Source organism: Salmo salar, chromosome 09 (assembly GCF_965601325.2).
Source record: "Salmo salar chromosome 09, fSalSal1, whole genome shotgun sequence".
NCBI lineage: Eukaryota > Metazoa > Chordata > Actinopteri > Salmoniformes > Salmonidae > Salmo > Salmo salar.
The window spans coordinates 128,048,474-128,073,202 of NC_138299.1; the positions used below are offsets into that span (position 1 = coordinate 128,048,474).

Genomic DNA, 24,729 nt, shown 5'->3' on the forward strand with positions numbered 1-24,729 from the left:
TCTGAGTTCAACAGCTCCTCCAGGTAAAGAAGCAGGGAGAGGAAAAGGAAAGCTCCTTATTTCAGCTTCTGTAAAAAGCTTGGGAGGGAGCTTTTTCCAGAGCTTTTTCCATTCCGTGTTCCCAGTTTTGAGACAGAACACTGACTAACCAAACAAAGAACCATACAAGCACCCCTGTGAGTGGGTGTGACTTGGATGTGATCCAGAAAGCGAGAGCTAATCGCCTGGCTCTGGTCTGAATCGCTTTGATTATATAACAACCCGGCTGCGGAGGGCAGCAGCGGCACATCGTTTCCATGGAGACAAAGCTGAGGCCAGGTGTGCACGTGTGCTCTGAGGATCTGGGTACTCTGCTGCTCACCATCTCGGCTCGTCAGCTAAAAGCTTCAGCCTCAGTGTTCACAGCACTGTTTACACTAGCCCTCCCTCCCTCCCACTACCTTATGGAATTTGTTTAATTGGTTAGTTGACGACATTGGTCAAAGACGCCATGGAAAACACTGGTTTCCCAGTCACAGTGGGGTCTGTCTGACAGGATGGTGTCTGTTACACCACCAGACCCTCTCATCAGCCCTCTACATCTCCCATGGTCATCCATGTCTCAGCCTTACTGAAAAAACAACTTTTTCTAAACGTTTAGTATTCTGTCCGTGGCTTATATTCATGGATGCCAAGGGAAGCCAGGCTTCCCCAAAAAAGTGAACTCTCACCCAATTTGTTGACATAATTTTCCTTAAGTTTGTAAGTGACTGAATGTATGTCTCAACGGACAAAGAATCCAAGTGAGTGAAACAGCGTCCCTGTAGAAAATAGTACAAATAAAGAAAAACCCTTGAATGAGTAGGTGTATCCAAACTTTTGACTGGTACGATATATACATTTGCAGTACACTGAACAAAAATATAAACGCAATGTGTAAAGTGTTTCTGGTTTTCTGATCCACGCCCCTACCTTTTTTTAAGGTATCTGTGACCAACAGATGCATATCTGTATTCCCAGTCATGTGAAATCCATAGATTAGGGCCTAATGAATTTATTTCAATTGACTGATTGCCTTATATGAACTGTAACTCTGTAAAATCTTTGAAATTGTTAGATTTTATATTTTTGTTCAGTATACATTTGAATTTATTTCGTTTCGGGTAACAGTCATTTTACTCTGACAAATTGGTTTCATGGACATTTTGAAAAGTTTGAGATCTTCCCTGGTCTTTGGTCAACTTGAGATGTAATAATAGACCAGGATAATGGTATTCTCTTTGCAGACAGACCCAGGGAGAGGTAGGAGGATTTTTGTCTGTTTTCAGTTGTTTTTGAGAACAGTGATTTAAAACCATCTGCGTCAGTCGGGAGCTGTGTACTATGTGTAACAGAATCCCTTGAGCTCTTGGAAATTCTTCTCTGGTCCAGGTCCTGTCGCTGTATATTACATTAGCTCTATTTCACTGTGTGATTCTAAGAAAAAGCATTCAAGACAGATTTTCAAGCTTTAGAAGGTTCATTGTGTGTTTATAGTGCGTGATTGTGTTTGACAGATAGGAAGAGAGTAAAAACGAGAGAGAAGCGAGTGTTAGATCATGTGTCTGTCAGTGAGGCCTTTGTTTTCGCTTTGTACTTTGTATTCTAATGTACAGTGCCTTCAGAAAGTATCCAGACCCCTTGACTTCTTCTGCATTTTGTTACGTTACAGCCTTATTCTAAAATTGATTCAATTGTTTTCCCCCCCCACATATATCTACACACAATACCCCATGAATGAAAAAGCAAAAACATTTTTTGAGAAAATTTGGCTAATTTCTCTTTGGAAGTCATTACAGCCTCAAGTCTTCTTGGGTATGATGCTACAAGCTTGGCACACCTGTATTTGGGGAGTTTCTCCCATTCTTCTCTGCAGATCCTCTCAAGCTCTGTCAGGTTGGATGGGGAGCGTTGCTGCACAGCTATTTGTAGGTCTCTCCAGAGATGTTCGATCGGGTTCAAGTCCGGGCTCTGGCTGGGCCACTCTAGGGTATTCAGAGACTTGTTCCAAAGCTTCTATTGCGTTGTCTTGGCTGTGTGCTTAGGGTCGTTGTCCTGTGTGCCCCAGTCTGAGGTCCTGAGTGCTCTGGAGCAGGTTTTCATCAAGGATCTCTCTCTGTACTTTTCTCCGTTCATCTTTGCCTCGATCCTGACTAGTCTCCCAGTCCCTGCTGCTGGAAAAACACCCCACAGCATGATGGTTCCAACACCATGCTTCCTCCAGATGTGACACTTGGCATTCAGGCCAAAGAGTTGAATCTTGGTTTCATCAGACCAGAGAATTTTGTTTCTCATGGTCTGAGAGTCTTTAGGAGCCTTTTGGCAAACCCCAAGCGAGCTGTCATGTGCCTTTTACTGAGGAGTGGCTTCCGTCTGGCCACTCAAGTATAAAGGCCTGATTGGTGAAGTGGTGCAGAGATGGCTGTCCTTCTGGTAGGTTCTCCCATCTCCACAGAGGAACTGTAGAGCTCTGTCGGAGTGACCATCAGTTCTTGGTCACCTCGCTGTCCAAGGCCCTTCTCCACTGATTGCTCAGTTTGGCTTGGCGGCTAGCTCTAGGAAGAGTCTTGGTGATTCCAAACTTCTTCCATTTAAGAACGATGGAGGCCACTGTGTTCTTGGGGACCTTCAATGCTGCAGACATTTTTATGTTATTTAATCCATTTTAGAATAAGGCTGTAACGTAACAAAATGTGCAAAAAGTCAAGGGGTCTGAATACTTTCGAACTCACTAAGTGTGTGAGATGGTGTGTGTGTGTTTGTGTAAGGCAGATGTCTGCTTTAAATTAAGTACTTTCTATTGGCGTGACAATTTTAGCCAGGGCTTCCCTCAGATTGGTCCCTTTGATATAAAATTCACTCTGGTTTGCTTTGAGGCCCTTTTATATACTTCCCCACAGTCAGATTATGTGTCTGCGTCCAGAATGAAGGAAGTTAGAGGTAGTTTTGCCAGACAATGCTAACTGGCGTCATCGCAATGACTGGGAGTCTATAGTATCTGCTAACATGCTAACAGATTCCATAGGCTTCCAGTCATTGTGCTAACTCTAGTTAACAATTGTGTTAGCGCTAGTTAGCAACTTTCTTCAAACAGCATGCAGAGACATAAAAATGGTATCCACGAGTTCATCTGACTCTGGGGAAGTAAATAAAGGGCCTCATGTAAAAATCTTGAAGTATCCCTTTAATAAACCAATAGAAAAGTCCCAAAACATTATAACCTGCCTATTTGGCACTCCAGGCAGACTCAAGCAAACGCTCAGTCTCTGTGACCCCAAGTCTGACCACAAGTCCAGCTTTTCAGCATTATAATCCTATTTATCCTCACCATCTCTCTTCCTGTCTCTGCTTGCATTTCACAACATCACTTAACTTAATTTTAGAGAAGTGTTAGAACAAAGCACTTCTGTATTTTTGTCCATGAAAAGAACAATAAAAATGTTGAATGTGAGAAGGGGATATAAAAACAGGAGTTTATGAAGGAAAGGAGATGTTGAGGGGTGAGTGCAGTACAACAAGCAGTCTTCGACACAGATGGTGGATAGAATCTCACAGAAAGCCACAGGACCCCAGTCCATCAGATAGCTTAAGTTCTGGCATTATGACTGCCTATACCTTCATCACACTAAGAACTAAGGCTAGGAGTGACAAGATCTGTCTGTGAGCTCATGATGTGCTCTTTCTGCTAGCATGGTTAAGCTAGTTTAAAGCTAGATTGTTAGCTTACCCTCAAGCCATGCTATGCATACCACCCTGCATCCCACTGATGGCTTGCTTCTGAAGCCAAGCAGGGTTGGTCCTGGTTGGGAGACCAGGACTGCTGGAGGGCCAGTAGGAGGCACCCTTTCCTCTGGTCTAAATATCCCAATGCCCCTGGGCAATTAATATATATTTTTAACCTTTTATTTAACTAGGCAATTCAGTTAAAGAACAAATTCTTATTTACAATGACGGCCTACCGGGGAACAGTGCCTTGTTCAGGGGCAGAACAACAGATTTTGTACCTTGTCAGCTCGGGAATTCGATCCAGCAACCTTTCAGTTACTGGCCCAGTGCTCTAACCACTAGTCTACCTGCCGCCCCATGATGATTGGGGACATTGCCCTGTGTAGGGTGCTGTCTTTCGGATGGGACGTTAAACAGGTGTCCTGACTCTGTGGTCACTAACCCCAGTGTCCTGGCTAAATTCCCAATCTGGCCCTTATACCATCACAGTCACAAAATCATCCCCAGCTTACAATTGGCTCATTCATCCCCCTCCTCTCCCCTGTAACTATTCCCCAGGTCATTGCTGTAAATGAGAATGTGTTCTCAGTCAACTTACCTGGTAAAACAAGGGTTAAATAAATACATGTTGGCATACTATTACTCAGATCATTTTTGTTGATTGACATGGGGAGAGAGAGGGAGAGAGAGACACGTCTGGTGGCAGGAATTCTGGGGGTGTGAAGGACCCCATTGTGAGTCTGTGGACTCACTGGGATGTAGCCAACAGCATCTGTTTTGTCTACACACACACACACACACAAACATGTCCCCCGCCCACACACACACACACAAACAAACAGGCACTGTTATTCAACACAAGCCAGCAAGCTCATACTTAAAAACACTTAAGACTCCTGAACAGCTAATCATATGGCAATCCGGACTATTTGCATTGACCCCCCCAACCCCATTTTACCTACACTACCGTTAAAACAACATCAAGTTGATCAGAAATACAGTGTAGACATTGTTAATGTTGTAAATTACTATTGTAGCTGGAAACGGCTGATTTAAAAAAAAAAAAAAAAAAAAAAAAAAAAAAAAAATTATGGAATATCTGTGTAGGCGTATAGAGGCCCATTATCAGCAACCACCACTCCTGTGTTCCAATAGCACTTTGTGTAAGCTAATCCAAGTTTATTATTTTAAAAGGCTAATTGATCATTAGAAAACCCTTTTGCAATATGTTAGCACAGCGGAAAACTATTGTCCTGATTTAAGGAAGCAATAAAACTGGCCTTCTTTAGACTAGTTGAGTATCTGGAGCATCTGCATTTGTGTGTTCAATTACAGGCTCAAAATAACCAGAAACAAAGAACCTTCTTCTGAAACTCATCAGTCTATTCTTGTTCAGAGAAATGAAGGCTATTCCATGCGAGAAATTGCCAAGAAATTGAAGATCTCGTACAACGCTGTGCACTAGTCCCTTCACAGAACAGCGCAAACTGGCTCTAACCAGAATAGAAAGAGGAGTGGGAGACCCTGGTGCACAACTGAGCAAGAGGACAAGTACATTCGAGTGTCTAGTTTGAGAAACAGATGCCTCACAAGTCCTCAACTGGCAGCCTCATTAAAAACACCAGTCTCAACGTCAACAGTGAAGAGGCGACTCCGGAATGCTGGCCTTCTAGGTAGAGTTCCTCTGTCCAGTGTCTGTGTTCTTTTGCCCATCTTAATCTTTTATTTTTATTGGCCAGTCTGAAATATGGCTTTTTCTTTGCAACTCTGCCTAGAAGGTCAGCATCCCGGAGTCGCCTCTTCCTGTCTTAACTGCATTGTTGGCTAAGGGCTTGTAAGTAAGCATTTCACTGTAAGGTTTACACCTGTTTTATTCGGCGCGTTGGACAAATAACATTAGATTTGATTCTCCAGTAATTTGGTGACTAGTAAGTATTTTTTAAACCTCCTGTTTTGGGCTGAATGTGTCAATATGTGGTTCTCACATGCATAATCTATGAGCAGAATTACTTACCTCAATTAGCTAGCCATGAAATCCCTAGTTTGAAAGCAATGGTTTTCTGAAAGCTGTGCAGTGCTATTTTCCCTACATTTACTCCCCACGTTGGCCAGCCCCTAGCAATTTGAGTTTGTCACTGAGCTTCAGTCCCTCACCATTTGAGTGACAACTAGCAAGATGCACAAACAGTAGAGCGAGAGAAATTACGTGGTGCACATATCCCTACTGGATCGTGGAAATGTATCATGGCGCCGGAGAAGATGGCTGACGTTTTACGTGCTCCTAACCACCTTTTGTTTTTTTGTTCGTTTTTTTTTTCGTTGTTTAACTTATTTTTTTACTTATTCTGTACATAATGTTGCTGCTACGTCTCTTATGACCAAAAATAATTCTGGACATCAGAACAGCGATTACTCTCCACATACTGGCAGAAGCTTTTTTTCTTCCTTTAACGAGTCCAACGTGAAGGACATACTGGGCCGGTTTCCCGGGAACAGGCCCAAATCCCAGTCATTTGTGTGAAGAGAAGACGGAGAAAAACCTGATGGAGGTCGGGCTGCCTTCTGAGAATTCGTAGGCGATCAAATAAACCCCCACTGCCTTCCGTTCTACTAGCTAACATGCAATCATTGGAAAATAAAATCGGTGACCTACGAGGAAGATTAAACTACTAACGGGTCATAAAAATTGTATTATCTTATGCTTCACGGCGTTGTGGCTGAACGGCGACATTATCAACATACAGCTGGCTGGTTATACGCTGTATTGGCAGGATAGAACAGCGGCGTCTGGTAAGACAATTGGGGGCGGACTATCTATATTTGTAAACAACAGCTGGTGCACGATATCTAAGGAAGTCTCAAGATTTTGTGTCTCAAGATTTTGTATCTCATGATAAGCTGTAGACCACACTATCTACCTAGATAGTTTATTTGTTATTTTCTTAGCTGTCTACATACCACCATAGACCGATGCTGGCACTAAGACCTCAGTCAATGAGCTTTATTCCGCCATAAGCAAACAGGAAAGGCTCATCCAGAGGCGGTGCTCCTAGTGGCCGGGGACTTAATGCAGGGAAACTTAAATCCGTTTTTCCAAATTTCTATCAGCATGTTAACTGTGCAACCAGAGGGAAAAAAACCTCTAGACCACCTTTTATTCCACACACAGAGATGTGTACAAAGCTCTCCTCGCTCTTCATTTGTCAAATCTGACCATAATTCTATCCTCCTGATTCCTGCTTACAAGCAAAAATTAAAGCAGGAGCACCAGTGACTCGGTCAATAAAAAAGTGGTCGGATGAAGCAGATGCTAAGCTACTGGACTGTTTTGCTAGCACAGACTGGAATATGTTCCAGGATTCTTCTGACGGCATTAAGAAGTACACCACACCAGTCATTGGCTTCATCAGTAAGTGCATCGTCCCCACAGTGACCGTACGTACATACCCCAACCAGAAGCCATGGATTACAGGCAAAATCTGCACTGAGCTAAAGGCTAGAGCTGCTGCTTTCAAGGAGCGGGACTCTAACCCGGAAGCTTATAAGAAATCCCACTATGCCCTCCGACTAACCATAAAACAGGCAAAGCTTCAATACAGAACTAAGATCGAATCGTACTATACCAACATGTTTTAAGCATACCACCATAGTGCCTGTGCCCAAGAACATTAAGGTAACCTGCCTAAATGACTACCGACCCATAGCACTCACGTCTGTCGCCATGAAGTGCTTTGAAAGGCTGGTCATGGCTCACAACACCATTATCCCAGAAACCCTAGACCCACTCCAATTTGCATACCGCCCTAACAGATCCACAGATGATGCAATCTCTATTGCACTCCACACTGCCCTTTCCCACCTGGACAAAATGAACACCTATGTGAGAATGCTATTCATTAACTACTGCTCAGTGTTCAACACCATAGTGCCCTCAAAGCTCATCTATAATCTAAGGACCCTGGGACTAAACACCTCCCTTTGCAACTGGATCCTGGACTTCCTGACGGGCCGCCCCCTGGGCGGTAAGGGTAGGTAACAACACATCCGCCACGCTGATCCTCAACACAGGGGCCCCTCAGGGTTGCATGCTCAGTCCCCTCCTGTACTCCCTGTTCACTCATGACTAGGTAGGTCTGATCACCGACAATGACGAGACAGCCTATAGGGAGGAGGTCAGAGACCTGGCCGTGTGGTGTCAGGACAACAACCTCTCCCTCAATGGGATCAAGACAAAGGAGATGATTGTGGACTACAGGAAAAGGACAACCAAGCACTTCCCCATTCTCATTGACGGTGCTGTAGTGGAGCAGGTTGAGAGCGGTAAGTTCCCTGGTGTCCACATCACCAACAAACTAACATGGTCCAAGCACACCAAGACAGTTGTGAAGAGGGCACGACAACCCCCCCAGGAGACTGAAAAGATTTGGCATGGATCCTCAGATCCTCAAAAAGTTCTACAGCTGCACCATCGAGAGCATCCTGACTGGTTGCATTACTGCCTGGTATGGCAACTGCTCGGCCTCCGACCGCAAGGCACTACAAAGGGTAGTGCGTTCAGCCCAGTACATCACTGGGGCCAAGCTTCCTGCCATCCAGGACATTTATACCAGGCAGTGTCAGAGGAAAGCCCTAAAAATTGTCAAAGACTCCAGCCGCCCTAGTCATAGACTGTTCTCTCTGCTTCTGCACTGCAAGCAGTACTGGAGCACCAAGTCTAGGTCCAAGTTGTTAACAGCTTCAAGCCATAAGACTCCTGAACATCTAATCAAATGGCTACCCAGACTATTTGCATTGCCCCCCCCACCCCTTATTTTACACCGCTGCTACTCTCTGTTATTATCTATGCATAGTCACTTTAATAACTCTACCTACATGTACATATTACCGTGACTAACCGGTGCCCCGGCACATTGACTCTGTACCGTTACCCCCCTGTATATAGTCTCGCTGTTGTTATTTTACTGCTGCTCTTTAATTACTTGTTACTTTTATTTCTTATTTGTATTTTTTAAACTGCATTGTTGGTTAGGGGCTTGTCAGTGAGCATTTCACTAAGGTCAACACCTGTTTTAATTTGGCGCATGTGACTATTAAAATTAGTTTTGATTTGATTTGTGATGTAACACGCAATTTTCTGTGACCACTTTTAGCTTGTGGGTGCTACTTTCAGAACTACTGGCTAAAGAGTATACAAAAGTACTGTAGAATATCTTTAAACAAACTCCCACACTTTCACGTGCAGCTCTGTCCCTAGCCAGCTGTACTGGCTGACTCAGTTAGCGGAGAAGAATGTTAACAACCGCCTCAGGAATGCGGAATTCTCCAGGAGTTCTTTGGTAGTAATGTAAGGGGAGGCCTACAGAGAGGGATCTCAGTAGAGACAAGGTGCAAGTACTACACCCCCCCCCCTCCCATTCCTTATATAACACATTACTGTTGGCCATAGCTTTATGAGTGTGTTCTGTAGGGAATAGGGAGACATTTTGGACACAGATACAATGGTGGTATCCAAAATAAGACCAGTATGACCCAGAACATTTTCAAAACCTTCAATGCCAATACAGGAAAGGCTTTCTACTAGAGTACCAAAACCAGGGTTGTCGGGGCGTGTTTTGGTTTTATAGACATGGCTCCCTCTCTCTGTCAGTCAGAGGTTGGTTGCACCTCAATTGGGGAGGATGGGCTCGTGGTAATGACGGGAATGGAATAAATGGTCTGTTATCAAATGCAGTGAGGGGAAAAAAGTATTTGATCCCCTGCTGATTTTTGTACGTTTGCCCACTGACAAAGAAATGATCAGTCTATAATTTTAAGGGTAGGTTTATTTGAACAGTGAGAGACAGAATAACAACAAAAAAATCCAGAAAAACGCATGTCAAAAATGTTATAAATTGATTTGCATTTTAATGAGGGAAATAAGTATTTGACCCCCTCTCAATCAGAAAGATTTCTGGCTCCCAGGTGTCTTTTATACAGGTAACGAGCTGAGATTAGGAGCACACTCTTAAAGGGAGTGCTCCTAATCTCAGCTTGTTACCTGTATAAAAGACACCTGTCCACAGAAGCAATCAATGAGTCAGATTCCAAACTCTCCACCATGGCCAAGACCAAAGAGCTCTCCAAGGATGTCAGGGACAAGATTGTAGACCTACACAAGGCTGGAATGGGCTACAAGACCATCGCCAAGCAGCTTGCTGAGAAGGTGACATCAATTGGTGCGATTATTCGCAAATGGAAGAAACACAAAAGAACTGTCAATCTCTCTCGGCCTGGGGCTCCATGCAAGATCTCACCTCGTGGAGTTGCAATGATCATGAGAACGGTGAGGAATCAGCCCAGAACTACACGGGAGGATCTTGTCAATGATCTCAAGGCAGCTGGGACCATAGTCACCAAGAAAACAATTGGTAACACACTATGCCGTGAAGGACTGAAATCCTGCAGCGCCCGCAAGGTCCCCCTGCTCAAGAAAGCACATATACATGCCGTCTGAAGTTTGCCAATGAACATCTGAATGATTCAGAGGACAACTGGTGAAAGTGTTGTGGTCAGATGAGACCAAAATTGAGCTCTTTGGCATCAACTCAACTCACCGTGTTTGGAGGAGGAGGAATGCTGCCTATGACCCCAAGAACACTATCCCCACCGTCAAACATGGAGGTGGAAACATTATGCTTTGGGGATGTTTTTCTGCTAAGGGGACAGGACAACTTCACCGCATCAAAGGGACAATGGACGGGGCCATGTACTGTCAAATCTTGGGTGAGAACCTCCTTCCCTCAGCCAGGGCATTGAAAATGGGTTGTGGATGGGTATTCCAGCATGACAATGACCCAAAACACACGGCCAAGGCAACAAAGGAGTGGCTCAAGAAGAAGCACATTAAGGTCCTGGAGTGGCCTAGCCAGTCTCCAGACCTTAATCCAATAGAAAATCTGTGGAGGGAGCTGAAGGTTCGAGTTGCCAAACGTCAGCCTCGAAACCTTAATGACTTGGAGAAGATCTGCAAAGAGGAGTGGGACAAAATCCCTCCTGAGATGTGTGCAAACCTGGTGGCCAACTACAAGAAACGTCTGACCTCTGTGATTGCCAATAAGGGTTTTGCCACCAAGTACCAAGTCATGTTTTGTAGAGGGGTCAAATACTTATTTCCCTCATTAAAATGCAAATCAATTTATAACATTTTTGACATGTGTTTTTCTGGACTTTATACTGTTTTCCCTCACTATACATCAAACACGTGGTTTCCATTTGTTTGATTCCATTCGCTCCATTCCAGCCATTATTATGAGCCCTCCCATCAGCAGCCTCCTGGGCTGTCAGTACTCAGAATGGTATGCGAGTTAGTTCAGATTTGGAGTACGTTCAGGGAAAGTGCACAGTGTTTTTATCAGAAGTGTTCCCAACAACAAGTACCTGAACATCAGTCCTTTCCCAAAACTGCACTTCTCCAGCTGGACTCACGTCCTTCACCCTTTCTCATCTTATCTCTTTCTCTTCTCTTCTCCTCTGTTCTCTCCTCTGATACACAAACCAGCTGTGCATCTCCATTCAGTAAACAGTCTGGGATAGAGAGGGAGAGGAGGAGGGGGGTAATGCAGCTGCTGGACGTGTCCTACTGCTGCACACGCACGTGTGCACACACTCACTCAGACAGAGACAGCTACCCCCTCCACCCCCATTCACTTGACCCCCCCACCTCCCTCTGGCCCACCTCCCTCTGGCCCACCTCCTACCCCCCACCTTCCCTCTGTCTGGGCCGAGAGGAGAGGAGAGGAGAGGAGCCAGGATGTTCCTGTCAGTGTCTGTCTCCGTGTTGGGTTTAGGAAAGCTGATCTGCGGATGTTTGCTCTTGACTCCCTGGCCTCTCTCTGCCTCTCTCTGCCTCCCTGGCCTCTCTCTGTCTCTCTCTGCCTCCCTGGCCTCTCTCTGCCTCTCTCTGCCTCTATCTCTCTGTCACCACCTCTGTTCTCCCTCCTTTGGTCCTTCTCACCTCGCGCTGGTCTCTACACTTATGTGTTGATCACTCATAATGTGCTGTGATCAGTTATTTCTTTTTCTGGTGATTCAAGGGGAAGAAATGACAGATTATTTCACAAAGAATCATCTGCACAAACATTCTTCTGTACTCTCTTGGCAGTCATGGTTCTGCTTTGTCTTTTGTAAAGTGTATGTGTGCTACCCGTGCGTGCGTGCGTGCGTGCGTGCGTGCGTGTGTGTGTGTGTGTGTGTGTGTGTGTGCGCGTACGTGCGTGTACGAGAGACCAGGAGATACTGAGTAAAAACAAGGGAAAAAAACGAGACGGAGAGAGGAAAAGAGAGAGGAGACTGTCAGGAGAGAGTGAGACGGAGAGCGAAAGAGAATCCTCCATAATCCCAGTTCTGGTAATTGTGGCCACATGTTTATCCACACAAGCTAGTGTTTAGCCATGTCCTCTCTCTCGGAGTGTCTGTCTCAAAGCACAACTCTGCAGTCCTAACCAACTATAGCAAAGTAATGTGTCTTGTTTAACTAATAGGAATCATACGTATATTCAGTACCTTTCAGGCCCCTAACCTAACCACTGATACAGGGTCAGATATTACATTAACCCCCTAAAGGTTAAGATTAGGATTGGAGGTAGGCCAATCTGATATTAGATCTGAACCCATCTCCCCCAACCAATCAGTCATCTATGGCTTGTCCCAACTGACTCCCCTATCTTGTACAGTGCAACCTTTGACTCTCCTACTCTACTATTCTGTACCCCTCATCAGTAACTGCTGCCATAACTGCTGCCTACACTATCACTCCACATCTCCCTCCTCTCTTCACAGTCTCCTCTTCATATCCATGCTTTAACTCTGTTATAGCCACCAACCCGCTGTTCCTGCACCTCACAGCCTGCCTGTCTACCTCTGTCTGTCTGTGTGTCTACTCTGTCTGTATGCCTATCCTTGTGTCAGTCTGTCTGTCTGTATGCGAGTGATCCACTCTGGCTCTCTGGCATTCCTCTGCCTCGGGCCCTCAAGGCTTTGGCTTTCCCTGGTCTTTTTTTCTGGTCCGTATGTTCAGATGGAACCAATATGCTGCCTTCATCAGGATCAGCGCTTGGCACTGTTAGCAATTAGCTATGGAGGGAAGACTGGAGGAGGGAGGGGAGGCTGGCTGAGGGAAACACATGGGGAGAAATGAGAGGAATCTGTGCAGACTGTGAAGCTATGTAGAGCCCAGGCTGCATGATTTAGGCCCCCTGGCCACCAGTCAGACTGAGGCCTGCAGCACACAAACAGGGACTGAGATGAGTTATCAGCTCGTCAAAGATGACACACACGCGCGCACACACACAAGCATGTACACGCTATATGCACACACGCGATATGCACACACACACAGATCATCATATCATTACACTTGAGGAGGTGTCAATCCCTCTAGCAGACAGACTGACAAGCCCGGACCCCTTGTCTCTGACACCCCTGCTGGATCGTCACAGACACACACAGCGATAGGGTTGAGCAACACGTCAGCAAGTGTGTGTGTGTCAAACACTTTTCTAAAAGGTAGAGCGGTCTGAAAAGGGATTGCAACACAACAATGCTGCCACTGTCTGTCCGTCTGTCCGTCTGTCTTGGGCGGAATCCAGATTGTCATACCTTCATACAGACCGTGTGACATTCCGGGATATTCGGTAATACCGGCACTGAACACAAGGGCCACTATTTTTAAACCCCACTGAGCCACTGTAATCCGAAGGTTAGCAATGCGAATGTAACCGATGTGAAATGGCTAGTTAGTTAGCGGTGGTGCACGCTAATAGCGTTTCAATCAGTGACTCACTCGCTCTGAGACTTGAAGTAGGGTTTCCCCTTGCGTTGCAAGGGCCGCGGCTTTTGTGGCGCGATGGGTAACGATGCTTTGTGGGGTGTCAGTTGTTGATGTGTGCAAGGGTCCCTGGTTCGAGCCCGGGTTGGGGCGAAGAAAGGGACGGAACCTACACTGTTACATTGATGCTGTTGACCCGGATCATTGGTTGCTGCGGAAAAGGAGGAGGTCAAAAGGGGGGTGAGTGTAACCGATGTGAAATGGCTAGTTAGTTAGCGGTGGTGCGCACTAATAGCATTTCAATCAGTGACTCACTCGCTCTGAGACTTGAAGTAGGGTTTCCCCTTGTGTTGCAAGGGCCGCGGCTTTTGTGGCGCAATGGGTAACGATGCTTCGTGGGTGTCAGTTGTTGATGTGTGCAAGGGTCCCTGGTTCGAGCCCAGGTTGGGGCGAAGAAAGGGACGGAACCTACACTGTTACACGAACAAGTACATGTAAAATCCCACAGGGAATGCTAACTAAATGCTAATGACCGCATTTTATACAGTTTCTGACTTAAACTATTTTCAGGACAGACGTCCCAGCTCACAAAACAAATATTAGACAGCAAGGCTCTTGTTCCAGGAGGGGATTCTCTGCTACTACCAAGCAAAGCTTGATTTTGGAAGAAGCTAGCCACTTAGTAGCTAGTTAGCAACTGTATCTAGCTAAATTAGCAAACCAAATGCACAACTGCGGAGCATTTAGCACATTTTAGAACGTTAACGTAATGGTTATATAGATGCAGTGCCTTCGGAAAGTATTCAGACCCCTTGACTTTTTCCACATTTTGTTACGTTATAGACTTATTTTAAAATGGACTAAAATCCTCAGTAATCTACACACAATACCCAATCATCAAATCAAATCAAATGTATTTATATAGCCCTTCGTACATCAGCTGATATCTCAAAGTGCTGTACAGAAACCCAGCCTAAAACCCCAAACAGCAAGCAATGCATGTGAAAGAAGCACGGTGGCTAGGAAAAACTCCCTAGAAAGGCCAAAAACCTAGGAAGAAACCTAGAGAGGAACCAGGCTATGAGGGGTGGCCAGTCCTCTTCTGGCTGTGCCGGGTGGATATTATAACAGAACATGGTCAAGATGTTAAAATGTTCATAAATGACCAGCATGGTCAAATAATAATAATCATAGTAGTTGTCGAGGGTGCAACAAGCACGTCCGGTGAACAGGTCAGGGTTCCATAGCCGCAGGCAGAACAGTTGAAACTGGAGCAGCAGCACGGCCAGGTGGACTGGGGACAGCAAGGAGTCATCATGCCAGGTAGTCCTGAGGCATGGTCCTAGGGCTCAGGTCCTCCGAAAGAAAGAGAGAAAGAGAGAATTAGAGAGAGCATATTTAAATTCACACAGGACACCGGATAAGACAAGAGAAATACTCCAGATGTAACAGACTGACCCTAGCCCCCCGAGACATAAACTACTGTAGCATAAATACTGGAGGCTGAAAAAGGTTCTCTGGTCTGATGAAACCAAGATTCAACCCTTTGGCATTAATGCCAAGCGTCGCATCTGGAGTAAACCTGGCACCATCACTACGGTGAAGTATGGTGGTGGCAGCATCATGATATGGGATGTTTTTCGGTGACAGGGACTGGGAGACTAGTCAGGATTGAGGCAAAGATGAACTGAGAAAAGTACAGAGAGATCCTTGATAGAAACCTGAAGCGCTTAGGACCTCCGACTGGGGCTAAGGTTCACCGACCCTAAGCACACAACCAAGACAACGCAGTAGTGGCTTCGGGACAAGTCTCTGAATGTCCTTGAGTGGCCCAACCAGAGCCCGGACTTGAACCTGATCGAAGATCTCTGGAGAGACCTGAAAATAGCTGTGCAGCAATGCTCCCCATCCAACCTGACAGAGCTTGAGAGGATCTGCAGAGAATAATGGGAGAAACTCCCCAAATACAGGTGTGCCAAGCTTCATACCCAAGAAGACTCAATGCTGTAATCGCTGCCAAAGATGCTTCAACAAAGTACTGAGTAAAGTGTCTGAATACTTATGTAAATGTGATATTTCAGTTTTTATTTTGAATACATTAGCAAACATTTCGAAACCTGTTGTTGCTTTTTTTAGTAAAGGGTATTGAGTGTAGATTGATGAGGGAAAACATATTTTATACATTTTAGAATAAAGCTGTAACGTAACAAAATGTGAAAAAAGTAAAGGGGTCTAAGTACTTTCCGAAGGCACTATATCTAGCTGGCAAACATTTTAGTTGTGAATTCCATGCTGTAATTAGATCACCTGGTACATGCTGCACAACAGTGTGTGACTCACAAGGCTCCGGTCTCTTATCTCTTGTTGTGTGCTGGTAAACCAACACCACGTGACTGGGGACTATTATCTGACAGTTGTAATGATAGAACGTTTTCTTTATCTCCTAATTTATTGAACAAGTTGACTGCATGTATTTACTTAGAAAGGTAGCTACAAATATTCAAAAGTATTAAAAAAAGTTGAAATACTATTGACCGTTTTGAAAACCATCCCATGGCTATTTCCAAATACCCCGGTATACCGCCCAAGTCTACTGTCCATATGTCTCTGTCTTTCTGTCTGTCTGTCTATGAGGTATATGAGGAGTTTCTGAGCCGCTCTCCTGAGAAGGAATACACCATGGTATATAACTGTCTGTATGATTAATAAACTAGACTCATGTGAAACCCCTACCCACCTGCTTTCTGGTGTTTGCCTGTGAGATTCCGTTGAGCACTGACGTGTGTGTGTGCATGCGTATGTGAGTGCGTACTGGTGCATTCGTGTGTGTGTATCCAAGTATACAGGAAGGTATCAGACCCACCTTCAGATGGGCTGGGCTTATACACACACACACACACACACACACACACAGTCTTGTACAACTAACCTTGTGGGGACACACAATTCAGTCCCATTCAAAATCCTATTTTCCCTAACCCGTACCCTAACCTGAAAGCCTAACCCTAGTTCCTAAATCTAGAACGAACCCTAACAAAATGTACCCAGTTGGTCAAATTTTTGTTTGTTTACTATTCTTGTGGGGACTTCTGGTCCCTATAAGTATAGTTAAACACACACACACACACACACACTACTCCAACATTCCAGTTTCCCAGATGAGGACAGTCACCCCCTCATTCTTTCATCCCTGTAAATCATCAGAGGAGAGGAGGCATTTCCTCCTGTTTTCAAATGTTTACAGCAGACATGAACACAGGCTGCTGTGATGATGTCATGGTGAGGTCACAAATGCACAGTGAGATTCTGTTCAGCAGTCTGTATAAAATGACCTTTGTCTCTGACTGGAACACACACACACACACACACACACCCCTCCATGCTGATAGTATAGCCCTGGGACAAACCCACCTGCACAAACTTCACATAAAGAACAGTCACCGGTAAGTACTGTATCTTATCTTAGCTTGGGTCCAGTCTATTGCTGCAGACAACTTGTCATTCTCAGGTATGACCACTAGAAGGAAGTAGGCTTAAGAAGAAACAGACTGGCACCCAGGCTAATTTAATCTATTTAGGATTATCTAAGCCCAGTTCCTCTATTCCTGTGTATAGTTGTCCTGCTCTACAGAGTCTCTAAGGGTATTTTCACTCTTTCAGTCCCTTTCAGACAATTTTGTGAACTCTGTATGGTTTCATTATTATTATTTTTCTTCAGTGTTAACACTCCAAAGAAACACTCAAAAGAGCCCCCGACGCGAACCGAGCTGAGACCATCTCGAGAGGTGGTCTGAGTTCGGTTCGCTTGAATTTAGCAGCCCGGTTCCCTTTTTTTTAGGACAGTGTGAAGGCAAAGCTCCCCAGGTTCGCTTGTCATTCTTCCCCCACCACACACTAGACTACTGCAACACCGTTTCCCTTGCCATAAACCTTTACATTGGTGCCACAAAAGAGAGAAGATTATGTGCAGGTTCACAAACAAAATGTGTGCTGTTTTTGGTTCAGTTTATATCTGATCTATAGGCTAAGAGAGCTGTTTATTGATTTGTGGGGTTTGAATAGTGAGAAGACGATATATTTGGTGACATCACAACACAGGGTACAACATCTATTCCAGCTCTTAAAGGGGCAGTAGCCTACCTTGGGTGTAGAAAGTTTATAATTACTGCGTTATTTATTCTGCAGTTATTCTATTACCAGCTGGAGGTAAATCTAGCTATCTGATAACGCGTTCTGATTGAATGGCTTGTCCTGCACTTTTGTAAAAACCCAGAGTGCATGTTGGAAAAAGATCTTGGTTCCTTTCTAAACCTAGCAATGTGAATGCAAAGAGGACTCGGTCCACAAAATAGTTGACGTGAACTGTCAAGAGTTGAGTCCTCATTCAAAGGCAAGGGCAGTGTGAATACAAAGGGAAAACACCTTGATAGGGTCTCTGGAAAAAGGCAGGTCTTTATTACGTTTACATTTTTTTTAGCAGATGCTCTTATCCAGAGCGACTTACAGTAGTGAATGCATACATTTTTTTTCTCCGTACTGGTCCCCCGTGGGAATCGAACCGACAACCCTGGCGTTGCAAACACCATGCTCTACCAACTGAGCCACACGGGACCTTCTGAATGTCTTCTCCTGACTGAGCCTCCGAGACAAGTAAAAGGAGATTAGTATAGCTCTACATCCTCACTGCACTGATTCCAGCCTACCCCAACCTACCTACCTACCCCTTACCCTCCCTGCCCCTTTCCCTCCATGCCCCCCCCCCCCATCTTAGAGCAAACATGTTTAGTCTGTGTGATACTACAAAGACCAAAGAGAACTGCTGTCAATGAGGGGCTTTGAGGACAGAAATACTGCAGAGCCCAGTGAGTGAGACTGAGGAGTGAGGGACTCTTTGTGGAGCGCCAGCCAGCCTCGGAGGAAGAGAGGCGGCCTCTGTTCCCCTGTAGCAACCCCAAACACCTCCCACGTGTGTGTGTGTGTGTGTGTGTGTGTGTGTGTGTGTGTGTGTGTGTGTGTGTGTGTGTGTGCATACGCACGTGTATGGTGAGGTGTGCTCACTGGTCACCCAGTACAACCGGTAGGCCAGGGGTCTCTAGAATGGGCCAGTTGTCCCTGCTGACCCCTAGCCACTCCCAGATCTGCCAGATCTGCCTGACACAGAGCAGAGTACGACCTGCCTGACATGGGGAAAGATGGGGCAGCAGGGGACAGTGTGATAGTGGATAGTGTCAGAGAATTGAGTTGGACAGATAGATCCAACAGACATATAGATTGGATTTGAATGCTAAGGTCGATTTCAATTATTAGTTTTTAACATGTGTTATTGGCATCAAGCCTTCATCCAAATGCTTTGTGCAGTCTAATAGTAAGATGTCTATATGTCCAGTACATAGGTCCATCCACAGGCCATCATTACCAGCCTGCACTCAAATACTAAGCAGATCTAAAACAAACTCTTTAACCTCAATACAAAATGGAAAAATAAAATAAATCACTCAAAAGACCATAAGAACTAATTATTGCTTGTTTTATACTTTATCTCCACTGTAAATATCCTGGTGAGTGGATGTCAGTTGGCTGAGAGTGCGGTGTCAGTGTGGTCGGCTTGCTTAACCGCCTGGCCTCTGGGGGTGCTCCAGAGGTTTTCACCATGATGGATCTGCTGGAGAACCGTCAGGGGAGAAACGTTGCGGTTGTCCCCTGATGACAACCATACTGCCTAAGGCTGCAGCAGCTGGATGTAGTGACTAGGATTCTCTCTGTACTCTCGTTTTCTCTCTCTGTTCATCTCTCTATTTTGTCTCTCTTGCTTGCCTGTTCTCTCTTTTTTTCTGTCCTATTTTTCTCCATCTCGCTTGCTCTGTCTCCCTCTCTCCGTTTCGCTTGCTCTGTCTCCCTCTCTCCGTTTCGCTTGCTCTGTCTCCCTCTCTCCGTTTCGCTTCCAGTCTCCCACTCTCCGTTTCGCTACCAGTCTCCCTCTCTCCGTTTCGCTTGCTCTGTCTCCCTCTCTCCGTTTCGCTTGCTCTGTCTCCCTCTCTCCGTTTCGCTTCCTGTCTCCCTCTCTCCGTTTCGCTTCCTGTCTCCCTCTCTCCGTTTCGCTTCCTGTCTCCCTCTCTCCGTTTCGCTTCCAGTCTCCCTCTCTCCGTTTCGCTTCCAGTCTCCCTCTCTCCGTTTCGCTTCCAGTCTCCCTCTCTCCGTTTCGCTTCCAGTCTCCCTCTCTCCATTTCGCTTCCAGTCTCCCTCTCTCCGTTTCGCTTCCAGTCTCCTTCTCTCCGTTTCGCTTCCAGTCTCCCTCTCTCCGTTTCGCTTCCAGTCTCCGTTTCGCTTCCAGTCTCCGTTTCGCTTCCAGTCTCCGTTTCGCTTCCAGTCTCCGTTTCGCTTCCAGTCTCCGTTTCGCTTCCAGTCTCCGTTTCGCTTCCAGTCTCCGTTTCGCTTCCAGTCTCCGTTTCGCTTCCAGTCTCCGTTTCGCTTCCAGTCTCCCTCTCTCCGTTTCGCTTCCAGTCTCCGTTTCGCTTCCAGTCTCCGTTTCGCTTCCAGTCTCCCTCTCTCCGTTTCGCTTCCAGTCTCCCTCTCTCCGTTTCGCTTCCAGTCTCCCTCTCTCCATTTCGCTTGCTCTGTCTCCCTCTTTCCGTTTCGCTTGCTCTGTCTTTGTCTCGCTCACTCCCTGGGTTGCTCTCTGTCCCCTTCTGTCTTTTGCTCGCTTGCTCCTTCTCTCTGTCCTTTCCCTTCTACCCCTCTCTCTCCCACCCCTCCCTCTTAGCGCCTTCCCCTCTCCATCTCTACAGAGGGGTTCAGTTGGTCATGGTAGTGGTAGTCAGGACTGTGGATGTAAAGGGATCTTGGTCTGCCTTGGCTCTGGCTGTGGTTTCTCCATTGGCGGGGCTCTCTGTGGTGTGATGTGGTGAGGACTAGTGTTTCTCACACCAGCCAGCCAGCCTGAAGACTGTTCTCTGTTCTTCCAGGCTTCACCACTACAGGGTTGTAATAGTTTGTGGATGGAATGACTGGAACTGAGAAAAAAAAGTGTCTAAACGGGAAGGAGGGAGGGATGGATTGAGAGGGAGAGAGAGACTGGGGCCAGATATAGTCCTTGTGGTCACAGGCTAAACAAAACTTCCAGATGGAAGAAAAAAATTGTCCTTTTTTTTCTCTTGCTTGTCTCCTCCGCATTTCCTGTTTGTCAATATTTCATTGATACTGTTGCACGTCTGTGTGCCCCTGTCCTTGACATATTATCAGATAGCACTATCTTTCAGAGTAACTGTTGTGTTTGTCTACAGTGTTGTGTGGACAGTATGTGTATTTTGTGTCTTCTTAATGATATACCGTTTTGCCCGCTTGGTCTAGGGTCCAGAGATGTACGATGCATTCTGATGTCATATGTTATGCTTCATCTTTTAAAGAAGCACTCCAGCTATTTTTAAACTTTTCCTGTTGAAAAACAACATCCAGAGGGAGAGAGAGAGATGGAAAGTGGTGTTGGGGAAAAACATACGACATTATAAAGTCCTTGTACACCAACAACAAGTGTGCGGTTGGTCACATAACTGTTTCAATTTAAAAATCCTTGCAGAGCTTCGCAAAAATGGATACCGTGAAGGCTGTGAGAAGTTTTACACTTCTAGTTGGATTACTAGGTCATTATAGGTCATGCTCTCTCTCCTGACAATCCTTTTTCTTAGATCACACATTCCACATGCACATGCACGACTTCACACACGCACACACAGTCCGGGTCCTGCAGACTGTTCTAGTGCAGCTTAAGCCCCACCCTCTTCAACATATATATCAACGAATTTGGCGAGGGCACTAGAACAGTCTCCAGCACCCGGCCTCACCCTACTAGAATCTGAAGTCAAATGTCTACTGTTTGCTGATGATCTGGTGCTTCTGTCCCCAACCAAGGAGGGCCTACAGCAGCACCTAGATCTTCTGCACAGATTCTGTCAGACTTGGGCCCTGATAGTAAAGCTCAGTAAGACCATGAATACAAATAGCATCTAGACATTGTTGCCCTAGAGCACAGAAAAAACTATGCATACCTCGGCCTAAACATCAGAGTCACCGGTAACTTCCACAAAGCTGTGAACGATCTAAGAGAATAGGCAAGAAGGGACATACCAATTAGGATCTGGCTAAAAATGCTTGAATCAGTTATATAACCCATTGTCCTTTATGGTTGTGAGGCCTGGGGTCTGCTCACCAACCAAATTGAGACTCTGCATGCAGAATTCTGCAAAAATATCCTCAGTGTACATGCAGATCAGAATTAGCCGATACCCGCTAATTAGCAAAATCCAGGAAAGAGCCGTTAAATTCTACAACCACCTAAATGGAAGCGATTTCCAAACCTTACTTAACAAAGCCATCACCTACACAGAAATTAACTTGGAGAAGAGCCCCCAAAGCAAGCTGGTCCTGGGGCTCTGTTCACAAACAGACTCCACAGAGCCCCAGGACAGCAACACAATTAGACCCAACCAAATCATGAGAAAACAAAAGTTAATTACTTGACACATTGGAAAGAATTTACAAAAAAACTGAGCAAATTAGAATGCTATTTGGCCCTAAACAGAGAGTACACAGTGGCAGAATACCTGACCGCCGTGACTGACCCAAACTTAAGGAAAGCTTTGACTATGTACATACATAGTCTTGCTATTGAGAAGGTCGCTGTAGGCATGTGCCCTCTGCCCACAAAATGAGGTGGAAACTGAACTGCACTTCCTAACCTCCTGCCAATGTATGACCATATTTGAGACACATTTCTCTCAGATTACACAGACCCACAAAGAATTCAAAAACAAATCCAATTTCGATAAACTCCCATATCTATTGGGTGAAATTCCACAGTGTGCAAGATTTGTGGCCTGTTGCCACAAGAAAATGGCAACCAGTTAAAAACAAACACCTTTGTAAATACAACCTGTATTTGTTTATTTATTTTCCCTTTTGTACTTTAACTATTTGCACATTGTTACAACACTGTATATAGACATAATGACATTTGAAATGTCTCTATTTTGGAACTTGTGTGAGTGTAATATTTACTATTCACTTTTTGTTTATGTTGATCCATTTCACTTGCTTTGGCAATGTAAACATATGTTTCCCATGCCAATAAAACCCATTGAATTAGAGGGTGTGAATGCATACATTGATTATAATGTGTGTACATGATCCCTGTGGGAATTGAACCCATGACCTTAGCATTGATAACCTCACACTCTTACCAGTTGAGCCACATAGGTACATAGTTTTGTACCACTAAATGCTGTTAGATGTTTAACAGTCTCTTTCTCTCCCTCTCTCTCTCTCTCTCTCTCTCTCTCTCTCTCTCTCTCTCTCTCTCTCTCTCTCTCTCTCTCTCTCTCTCTCTCTCTCTCTCTCTCTCTCTCTCTCTCTCTCTCTCTCTCTCTCTCTCTCTCTCTCTCTCTCTCTCTCTCTCTCTCTCTCTCTCTCTCTGTGTGTTCTCTCCACAGGTGACATACCTTGGCAAGGTGACCATCTCGGGGACCCAGTTCCTGTCGGGCTGCACAGAGTCGGCAGTGGTGGGCCTGTGGGACCGCAGGGCGCTGGCCCAGGAAGAGCACCTCCTTGCCAACTCCCTCCTGGAGATCCGCCCCTTCCAGGTGCGCCTGCACCACCTGGACGGGCGGGGCGAGGCCTCGGTCACCATGGACACGTACCAGGTGGCGCGCATCGCCTACTGTACGGCGGACCACTGCACGAGCCCCAATGTGTTCGCCTGGATCTACCGGGAGATCAACGACGACCTGACCTTCCAGATGGACTGCCACGCCGTGGAGTGTGAGAGCAAGCTGGAGGCCAAGAAGCTGGCCCACTCCATGATGGAAGCCTTCCGCAAGACCTTCCACAGTATGCGCAGCGATGGACGCATCCACAAGAGCGGCTCCTCGGACGAGTTCGCCACCGACGACTCTGCTCCAGACGACTCCACTCCCGAGGAGGACGGCTGAGCGCCAGGGTTTCCGCCGCCCCCCCCCTCCCCCGGTCACAAGCCCGTGAGGGGAGGTGCACAGGGGCAACCGGAGCACTCTCTCTACTCTCTGTCTCTCTCTCTCACTCTACTCTGGTTTAAGGAAAAAACATGGAACTAAAACTGCCCGACACACTGACCGCAGACTGAAGGATGACGTGGACGTAGTTTTAAAAAGGGGAAAATAGGAGGACAAAGGAACAACATGAGACCTAACATTTGGGGAAGCGAAACTTAACTAGTGCTGCCTCTGGATAAATCGGTCCTCAAACATTTGGATAGCCATTGACGCGCCTGATCTGCCCATAAGAGATTAGTGAATAATGGTTAGAAGACAGTTACATTCCCATCTGACACTGCGGTCTGTCCGTCCGTCTGTCTGCAATGTGCAGAGAGACTCTGCCTCTTTACACCACCTCTCGCCCCACCCCTTCCCGGCCCAATCAAAAGCCCAGATCACTTCCTAAAAATCCCAGATCACTGCCTCCCGTTCTGATTTTTTAACAACAGCACTATAGAGTAAAGAGTTATGCCTGAAGCGCTGTTAAATGTGTGGTTTCAAAAAGAAAGCCTTGACTAATATATGTGTGGAAGGTTGCCGGGAGAAGGGAGGTCCTGACATATTTATTAGGCCACGAGAGCGTCATCCCTTATCAATCACATTTTATTCCTGTTTTAAAGCATACCAAAAGTGAGTCTTTTAGCTGTGTCTTCTTTGTTGACTTTGTGCCTCACTTCTCACACACCAAGGCTGGTCTCTTAATCCCGCAGTCCCAAACATTGTGCGTGTGTGTAGTTGTGCATGTGCGTGTGTGTGGAATGTGTGATCTAAGAAAAAGGATTGTCAGGAGAGAGAGCATGACCGATAAGGGCCTAGTAATCCAACTAGAAGTGTAAACCTTATCACAGCCGTCCATAAAGAATGCCTGAAGCCTCTTGGCCTGTGCTGAATGTATTATAGGTATGTTGTACTGCAAGCTCCCTACACCTTTTAGTTACTTTGTTTTTTTAGTACATTTCTTCTACATTGTTATATGTGGATTAGGTGCAGTTTAGCAAGGGCAGTTTTCTGTACAGACACCTTAAGGTAATGATTATGTCTCGTGGGCTGGATGTGTGTTGAGTCCATGAACAGACACACATAGCTCAGTTTCCCTGTGCTGTCGAAGGGTAAGAGCGG

At 45.7% G+C, this 24,729-nt stretch overlaps 1 protein-coding gene across 1 annotated transcript in view; it reads left to right on the forward strand.

Annotated features, from left to right (window-relative positions):
* LOC106612574 (PTB-containing, cubilin and LRP1-interacting protein) overlaps positions 1–23,800 on the forward strand; it is a 36,903-nt gene extending 13,103 nt beyond the window's left edge. Inside the window, exon 3 of the mRNA XM_014213855.3 lies at positions 23,032–23,800. Within this exon, the coding sequence (XP_014069330.1) occupies positions 23,032–23,529 (498 nt within the window). The 3' untranslated portion in view covers positions 23,530–23,800. The remainder of the gene's footprint in view (positions 1–23,031) is intronic.
* Positions 23,801–24,729: the final 929 nt, after the last annotated feature.